Source organism: Salmo salar, chromosome ssa28 (assembly GCF_905237065.1).
Source record: "Salmo salar chromosome ssa28, Ssal_v3.1, whole genome shotgun sequence".
Taxonomy (NCBI): Eukaryota; Metazoa; Chordata; class Actinopteri; order Salmoniformes; family Salmonidae; genus Salmo; species Salmo salar.
Window position 1 is genome coordinate 34,560,254 of NC_059469.1, and position 9,747 is coordinate 34,570,000.

The window sequence follows — 9,747 nt, forward strand, 5'->3', positions numbered from 1 at the left end:
TACAATATCAACGTTCACTTTGGTTCCATGTCAGGAAAACACGGACTAGTTTCAAAGACACACATTCGAAGTAATTACTGGACTTGTAGTTTTTTCTATCATGTCCCACACAGGATTTACGTGAGAAAAAAATACAAGCCCCGGCAACCTCTCACTCTCCGGTCAAAAAGTTGTAACAAAAATGGCGCGACTTTTGGGAGAGGTGACGACTATCATCTAACTTAATTCGTTATTTTCTATCTTCACTAATTATTTAATGTAAACAAAGCATAATTTAGGCGTTGCTGTCTTGAGTCACTTTAAATTACCTAGCTGTAAACGCAAAGATAGAGCACACAGTGAACGTTGTAGGATATATGTATTTAACTAGCTAACGTTAGCTAGCTAGAATGCGTTTACATCAGCTGTTGAGATGTGCCCAGCGTGTTGGGGAGTCATCTAGGGTTGTCAGTGGACTCTTCTCCCATTGTTACCGGACCTCCGTGAATACTTTCTCCACCTCCAATGTCTCTCCAGCTCGCAAGAAAAGCAGTCCATACAGTTCCGTGGACAGCGGACGCTACTCCTCACTCCTCAAGTCAGTTGTGTCCCACAGAGTCAGTGCTCAAACTCCCGATATCCTAGAGGAGCAAGATGTTCAAATCTACGGACCTGTGATAAAATCCCCAACACCATCTAATCGAACTCCAACACCATCCAAAGTGCCTAAAATCCTCCACCCGTTACTCAACCAAGACAGGGTATTTGATTTTGGCGAAACTGAACTTGGAGGGGCTCCAGCCAGAATTATCCTACGAAGGGGTCAGGACAGGGGCTCAGTGCCCAGTGTGACCCGTATCCTACAGGAGACTATGTCCCCGGAGCAACAGTTTTACCTGGAGAGATGGAGGAGGAAGATGATAGCTCAACTGGGAGAGGATGGCTTTAAGGAATACAGTCAGAGTAAGTAGGCAGAACCCTCTGATTCGAAAGTAAAACATTTTTTTTTTAAGGCTCTAAAATATGAATGTTCTGCAAATGAGGACATGATATACACACACTATCATTCAAATGACCCAAATGTTTCTATGTTAGATCTCTTCAGACAAGGGAAGCTTTTCCATACGGCCGTGGAGAGTGTTCTCCCATTGACAACAAAGGAGGTACCGGGGGAAGATCCTGAGGAGGCACCAGAGGTACCATCGGAGGTAGAGGGATACATGGAAAGTGTACGCCATGTACTGGAGGACGTTAGGGGAGTGAGAGCCATCGAGAGCCGTGTGCAGCATGAAAAACTAGGCTATCTGGGGATTGTGGACTGTGTAGCTCTCTACAGGTAAGGATGGTGATGATGGCCACGTTCCAGGATAGCTACATTGCAGACCACTAATAGATGTCTCTCTCAACAACTTGATAGGTGTTCAGCATGTCAGCTAACCACATCACATGATGTAGTAATCTGATGTAAAATTCATTGTCTGCAATGTAGTTGACTCAATCTCTACCTGACCTGTCAGTTTATTTGGCCAATTCACACTTATTAATTCTCTCCACTTGTGGGGATTTTATTTATTTTATTTTATTTAACTAGGAAAGTCAGTTAAGAAGAAATTCTTATTTACAATGACAGTTTAGAAAAAAGGCCTACTGTGGAGATGGGGTGCTGGCATTACAAATAAAAATATAAAACACACATCACGACAAGGGAGACCACAACACTACATAAAGAGAGACCTAAGACAACACAGCATGGCAGCAACACCACATGACAACAACATGGTAACAACACAACATGGTAGCAGCATAAAACATGGTACAAACATTTGGCACAGACTACAGTACAAAGGCAATAATGTAGGGCCAACAATACATCATGCGAAGCAGCCACAACTGTCAGTAAGAGTGTCCATGATTGAGTCTTTGAATTTAGCGATTGAGATAAAACTGTCCAGTTTGAGAGTTTGTTGCAGCTCGTTCCAGTCGCTAGCTGCAGCGAACTGAAAAGAGGAGCGACCCAGGGATGTGTGTGCTTTGGGGACCTTTAACAGAATGTGACTGGCAGAATGGGTGGCCTAGACCCTACCTATGAGACATGGGAGTAGATTACAGCGGACCATGTCTCAGGGCTACCTAGTCCAAACTCCAGAACACATTCTTGAAAACCTTACTGTTGACTTCCCATGCACTATTGAATGTGACCTTAGACAGTACAGGACAGAGTGGAGAGAGGTGAATACGGGTAGGCCTAACAAATGAAAGCTTTCACTTTAGAGTGGTTTACCAGTAACTCCCATTACTCTTCACTGAATTCAAAGTCCTGTGATACGCGACTCATACTTGGGATTGAATAACACACAAAAATGCGTGGAATAACTCCAAGTGTTTTCCCAAAACAAGTCAGTCAGGGTTCCCCAGAGTCCGCTAGTGTACATTTCTATTAGCCTGGTCCCAGATCTGTTGGTGCCATCTTACCACTCCCTATGGTTATTGTTGTCAAGGCTAAATTTATCCCATCTGAACAACTGTTTTTGTTTGAGTGGGTGAAACCTGATTTTAATTTGAGAAATATTGATCATAAACTTGATCCAGATGTTATGATTAAGAGATACAGGCTAATACCGTGTGAATGATCCACAGCCTGTTTATAGTTTTACCATACCACTGCCTGAACTCTGATACTCAGCTTTGCAAAGTCAACAGGAATCAAAGGAGTGGAAGTTTCCTCTTTAGTCTCACAGGAAATGAAAAATAGGGAAAGAAATTTAAACCCACAGGCCTTTCCAATTCCAAGCAACTCCATATGTAAGCCATCTGAGTTCTTCCTTCATTTGCCAGGACAATATGCTTTGCACATAACATTGTGATGGATTGTGCACCAAAGAATATGCAATGCAAAAAGTAACCTGTTAGTGCCACGTTACAAGTCCCCAAAGGCAATGGTTAGCTCACTGGTCTGTGCACCATACTCGAAAAATCAATAGCCATCTAGCCACATATCATTCCAAATATAGTGATTGGGAGGAAACTGCAGGAGCATAAATTGAACCAGCAAGCCTGGTCTGACATTATTGAAGAAGCCAATGCACTGCCCTCCGTGCCATAAAAGCCCAACTTTTTGTAGAGAGCCTACAATATCAAGCATTTTATGTCAAAGCTAAAGTAGCCTGAATTGGTGACTATACAATAATGCATAATATTGTGAAAATAACATTCAATGATGAAGTAGCTAGCTAACATTAGATAGCTAGACCAATACCAAACAAAATAGAATGCTTTCTATACCATCTCTGCTAATAATACTAACGTTTATGCAGTGGTGGGAAAAGTACTCAATTCTCATACTTGAGTAAAAGTGAAGATACCTTAATAGAAAATGACTCAAGTAAAAGTCACCCAGCAAAATACTACTTGAGAAAGTCTAAAAGTATTTGGTTTTTAAATATATTTAAGTATCAGAAGTAAATGGAAATGCTAAAATGTGCTTAAGTAACAAAAGTAAAAATATAAATAATTTCAAATTCCTTATATTAAGTAAACCAGACAGCACAATTTGTTTTTATTGACAGAAATCCAGGGGCATGCTCCAAAACTCAGACATCATTTACAAACGAAACATTTGTGATTAGTGAGTCAACCAGATCTGATGGCGGAATGGTAAAGAACATCTAGCTGCTCGAGAGCACCCTTACCTGCCGATCTATAAATGTCTCCGTAATTAGTATGGATAGCCAGATAAAGCTTAGTCCTTGACTATAAAACATGCATGTTCAATGGAGAATCTAAATTGGAAGGGCCCTGGACTAGTTTTAAATCTGTTTCTGGGAAACTGGCCCCTAAACCTCAGCCTTCGTTCCTCAGGGGTGTGCTGTGTGTGATCGATTGGAAGACATCGGAGAGGTCTAAACCTTTCCTCAGCAACACCTACGACAACCCTCTACAGGTGGCAGCCTACGTTGGGGCCTTAAACAACGACGTGAACTACAACTACCAGGTAGGTATGATTTGAGCGAGACCCCCAGTGATGTAGTGGTAAAAAAATAAATAGGTGGGTAAACGTTGACCGTAGTTCGTGGTGAGTTACAGTAACACTCCCAGGAACTTTCAATGTATTTTTCAGCAGAAGATGGGTAACCGCTCACGCAAAATACAAAAGCTGCGTAAATGGCATTTATCCGTGTTTACCCTCCACTACACCACTGGAGACCACCATACTCTCTCAGCCTGTTCTAATTCGCTTCCTACCATTCCTCCTTGGCCCTAACCCTTCAATGTTTGCAGTTCTGGGTAGTTATAAGCAGTATAGTGAAGGAGCTTCCAGTTCTTTAGTTTCTGGGTAGGTATAATTGGAAGCTTTGAAGGTTCTGGGTAGGTATAAGCAGTGCAGTGAAAGAACTTCCAGTATTGCTGCCACCTTACAGATTTGCAAACGTCCAAGAGTTAGGGCCAAGGGGGAGGGGCACGGAGAAAATTGGGACTGGCTGACTCTCTGTCTCCGACCATGAAACATGACCATATCTCTTTACTACATGCTAAACTATGTGCTTCATTTCCTACATGGCTTACCCCCCCTTGTCCCTGTAGGTTGAGAATGGACTGATTGTGGTGGCCTATAAAGATGGTTCCCCTGCCCATCCTCATCTACTGAGCTCAGAGCAGGTGCTACAGTACTGGGAGAGATGGCTGGTACGACTGGAGGATTACACCGAGAGGAGGTGAAGGAATGGTGTCTTTGCTGCTTGATGTAGCAGATGGACCTAGAAGTACTCTCACCCCCAGATACAGAAAGTGCTCGGCTTTTCTGACACTCAGTCACATTTGACTGGTGATTTGAACAAAGGAGTGTCAGTCTGCTCAGAAACAGACAATTTAGCATTTACTCTGACCTGTGACAGTCTTTTTGCGTCATTGCCCGATTTTTGAGCTTGACAAGTTTGAAAACAGCTCTTTATTTTAGTGTAGTGTTATGTTACCTCAAGGTTGTATTCAAGCTAGAAAATGCATCGCTGACCCTTACACTGTGTTGAGAATGTTAAATTGTTGTACAGTACAACATTTTGTCTAGTCTAAACTTTTTGAGTTGTTTTGCTTTTTAAAGTATAAACATCACTTCTGAGGAAATCGAACCACTAGGTGGTAGCATCAGCCTGTGAAGTTCAGCAATCAACAAACAAAGATGAAAGAGAGAGAGTTTCTATTTTTAGTTTTATACAATAAAATTATTAAAAGAAAAAGCACCCTCCATTTCAGTTATTGAATTAACATTTACCAATCCGATCTCTAAACACAACACTGATAAAATGTTATAGCTAAGAATACAATTTGAATATTTTCCTTTGTGGTGTTCTACTGTAAACCACACAGCTTACACTAAAAATGAGCATGGACAAACACAAGCACAACTTAATCTTTGCTCGTGTAAAAGGTATTTGAATCATGTGCATTGATAAGATGCATATAAAAACATCATATTTAATGACTGTTCAAAGTAATATTTAGTCAAAGTTCATCCTCTTGCAATGATATATATACAGTTTTTATTTTTTAAATTTTATTTCACCTTTATTTAACCAGGTAGGCTAGTTGAGAACAAGTTCTCATTTACAAGTGCGACCTGGACAAGATAAAGCAAAGCAGTGTGACACAGAGTTACACATGGAATCACATGGAATAAACAATAAACAAGCCAATAACACAATAAACAAGTCAATGACACAGTAGAAAAAAAGAAAGTCTATATACAGTGTGTGCAAAAGGCATGAGGAGGTAGGCAATAAATAGGCCATAGTAGCGAAGAATTACAATTTAGCAGATTAACACTGGAGTGATAAATGAGCAGATGATGCTGTGCAAAAGAGCAGAAATGTAAATAAAAACAGTATGGGGATGAGGTAGGTAGATTGGGTGGGCAATTTACAGATGGGCTGTATACAGCTGCAGCGATCGGTTAGCTGCTCAGATAGCTGATGTTTAAAGTTGGTGAGGGAAATATAAGTCTCCAGCTTCAGCGATTTTTGTAATTCGTTCCAGTCACTGGCAGCAGAGAACTGGAAGGAAAGGCGACCAAATGAGGTGTTGGCTTTGGGGATGATCAGTGAGATATACCTGCTGGAGCGTGTGCTACGGGTGGGTGCTGCTATGGGGACCAGTGAGCTGAGATAAGGCGGAGCTTTACCTTGCATAGACTTATAGATGACCTGAAGCCAGTGGGTCTGGCGACGAATATGTAGCGAGGGCCAGCCGACTAGAGCATACAGGTCACAGTGGTGGGTGGTATAAGGTGATTTGGTAACAAAACGGATGGCACTGTGATAGACTGCATCCAGTTTGCTGAGTAGAGTATTGGAAGCTATTTTGTAGATGACATCGCCGAAGTTGAGGATCGGTAGGATAGTCAATTTTACTAGGGTATGTTTGGCGGCGTGAGTGAAGGAGGCTTTGTTGCGAAATAGGAATTCTAGATTTGATTTTGGATTGGAGATGTGAGGCAGTCATTAGAGAAACCAAGGCTATTGAGTCTGCCGATAAGAATACGGTGATTGACCGAGTCGAAGCCTTGGCCAGGTCGATGAAGACGGCTGCACAGTAATGTCTCTTATCGATGGCGGTTATGATATTGTTTAGTACCTTGAGCGTGGCTGAGGTGCACCTGTGACCGGGTGAACGTGTGCTACGGGTGGGTGTTGTTATCATGACCAGTGAGCTGAGATAAGATTCAGTTGAAGTCGGAAGTTTACATACACCTTAGCCAAATACATTTAAACTCAGTTTTTCACAATTTCTGACATTTAATCCTAGTAAAAATTCCGTCTTAGGTCAGTTAGGATCACCACTTTATTTTAAGAATGTGAAATGTCAGAATAATAGTAGAGAGAATGATTGATTTCAGATTTTATTTATTTCATCACATTCCCAGTGAGCCAGAAGTTTACATACACTCAATTAGTATTTGGTAGCATTGCCTTTAAATTGTTTAACTTGGGTCAAACGTTTCAGGTAGCCTTCCACAAGCTTCCCACAATAAGTTGGGTGAATTTTGGCTCATTCCTCCTGACAGAGCTAGTGTAACTGAGTCAGGTTTGTAGGCCTCCTTGCTCACACACACTTTTTCAGTTCTGCCCACACATTTTCTATGGGATTGAGGCCAGGGCTTTGTGATGGCCACTCCAATACCTTGCCTTTGTTGTCCTTAAGCCATTTTGCCACAACTTTGGAAGTGTGCTTGGGGTCATTGTCCATTTGGAAGACCCATTTGCAACCAAGCTTTAACTTCCTGACTGATGTCTTGAGATGTTGCTTCAATATATCCACACAATTTTCCTCCCTCATGATGCCATCTATTTTGTGAAGTGCACCAGTCCCTCCTGCAGCAAAGCACCCCCACAACATGATGCTGCCACCCCCGTGCAGTTGCCAACCGTAGTCTGGCTGTTTTATGGCAGTTTTGGAGCAGTGGCTTCATCCTTGCTGAGCGGCCTTTCAGGTTATGTCGATATAGGACTCATTTTACTGTGGATATAGATACTTTTGTACCTGTTTCCTCCAGCACCTTCACAAGGTCCTTTGCTGTTCTGGGATTGATTTGCACTTTTCGCACAAAAGTACATTCATCTCTAAGAGACAGAACGCGTCTCCTTCCTGAGCGGTGTGATGGCTGCGTGGTCCCATGGTGTTTATACTTGCGTACTATTGTTTGTACAGATGAATGTGGTAACTTCAGGCGTTTGGAAATTGCTCCCAAGGATGAACCAGACTTGTGGAGGTCTACAGTTGTTTTTATGAGGTCTTGGCTGATTTATTTTTATTTTCCCATGATGTCAAGCAAAGAAGCACTGAGTTCGAAGGTAGGCCTTGAAATACATCCACAGGTACACCTCCAATTAACTCAAATGATGTAAATTAGCCTAACAGAAGCTTCTAAAGCCATGACATCATTTTCTGGAATTTTCCAAGCTGTTTAAAGGCACAGTCAACTTAATGTATGTAAACTTCTGACCCACTGGAATTGTGATACAGTGAATTATAAGTTAAATAATCTGTCTGTGAACAATTGTTGGAAAGATTGCTTGTCTTGCACAAAGTAGATGTCCTAACTGACTTGCCAAAACTATAGTTTGTTAACACGAAAATGTGTGGAGTGGTTGAAAAACAAGTTTTAATGACTTACCTAAGTGTATGTAAACTTCCGACTTCAACTGTGTGTGTATATATATATATATATATATATATATATATATATATATATATAAATATATATATATAAATATATATATACATACACACACACGAGATCTCTCCATATACTTGCGTTTTATTTGGATTGAGTAGCTTTTATTGTCAACATTGATCTCTATGCAAGACCTTAGTCGCAAACTGTTAAAGGGGAACTTTGCAGCCCTGTATCGAGGGTCCTCAGTAAAGCCCAGAACTAGCTAACACTAATAATGGAACTGGTACCATGCAGCCCTGTACCGAGGGTCCTCAGTAAAGCCCAGAACTAGCTAACACTAATAATGGAACTGGTACCATGCAGCCCTGTATCGAGGGTCCTCAGTAAAGCCCAGAACTAGCTAACACTAATAATGGAACTGGTACCATGCAGCCCTGTATCGAGGGTCCTCAGTAAAGCCCAGAACTAGCTAACACTAATAATGGAACTGGTACCATGCAGCCCTGTATCGAGGGTCCTCAGTAAAGCCCAGAACTAGCTAACACTAATAATGGAACTGGTACCATGCAGCCCTGTATCGAGGGTCCTCAGTAAAGCCCAGAACTAGCTAACACTAATAATGGAACTGGTACCATGCAGCCCTGTATCGAGGGTCCTCAGTAAAGCCCAGAACTAGCTAACACTAATAATGGAACTGGTACCATGCAGCCCCTGTATCGAGGGTCCTCAGTAAAGCCCAGAACTAGCTAACACTAATAATGGAACTGGTACCATGCAGCCCTGTATCGAGGGTCCTCAGTAAAGCCCAGAACTAGCTAACACTAATAATGGAACTGGTACCATGCAGCCCTGAATCGAGGGTCCTCAGTAAAGCCCAGAACTAGCTAACACTAATAATGGAACTGGTACCATGCAGCCCTGTATCGAGGGTCCTCAGTAAAGCCCAGAACTAGCTAACACTAATAATGGAACTGGTACCATGCAGCCCTGTATCGAGGGTCCTCAGTAAAGCCCAGGCTGGTGAAGAGGCTGTAGGACAGTGTGTTCTCCTCTCTGAAGCAGTACACTGGCTAGCCCTGAGCATAGAGCCTCCTGGACATGCTGCTGGTCAGGGCTTTGGCCAGGCCCTGTCCTCTGTGCTCCGGCAGGGTGTACAGGATACCTGGGACAGGGTACGAACCATAGTTTTGGTAATTATTTTCAGGGGGGAACATGTCATATGTGTAAAAGCACCTCTGTTCTGGTGAGAGCTGTGTAGATGGTATATACCCATGACACTGGAGGGCTAGGTCAGAACCCTGGTTCTGGGCTGCTGGCTGTCTGGATCCAGCAGGACGGGTAGTTCTGGATCATGTTCATCCAGACACTGTGATCCGCGTTCCCGATCTTCCAGGTTTTGTTGACTAGATCACTGTGAGATTCATCCAGGGAGGATATCCTTGATTCAATTTCACTGTGGAATCGCCCTTAGTCTAACCAGCTAGCTAAACCTTGTAATAATCATGGGCGAATTACAAATGCAAGAAGGGCACGTGCCCAGGGGTCCTCACCTCCAGGGGGCTCCCATTGATTTTGTTAGTCACTCACTCAGATATCATATG

At 42.4% G+C, this 9,747-nt stretch overlaps 1 protein-coding gene and 1 pseudogene across 1 annotated transcript; one reads left to right on the top strand and one right to left on the bottom strand.

Annotated features, from left to right (window-relative positions):
* The first annotated feature begins 149 nt into the window (after positions 1–149).
* On the top strand, positions 150–5,213 carry LOC106589913 (mitochondrial genome maintenance exonuclease 1). The gene is made up of 4 exons (XM_014180361.2): positions 150–942; positions 1,075–1,315; positions 3,838–3,970; positions 4,561–5,213. The coding sequence occupies exons 1-4, from the start codon at positions 390–392 to the stop codon at positions 4,693–4,695; spliced, it is 1,062 nt and encodes a 353-aa protein (XP_014035836.1). The 5' UTR covers positions 150–389; the 3' UTR covers positions 4,696–5,213.
* A 3,892-nt stretch (positions 5,214–9,105) lies between these two features.
* On the bottom strand, positions 9,106–9,713 carry LOC123731423 (glycine N-acyltransferase-like; annotated as a pseudogene).
* Positions 9,714–9,747: the final 34 nt, after the last annotated feature.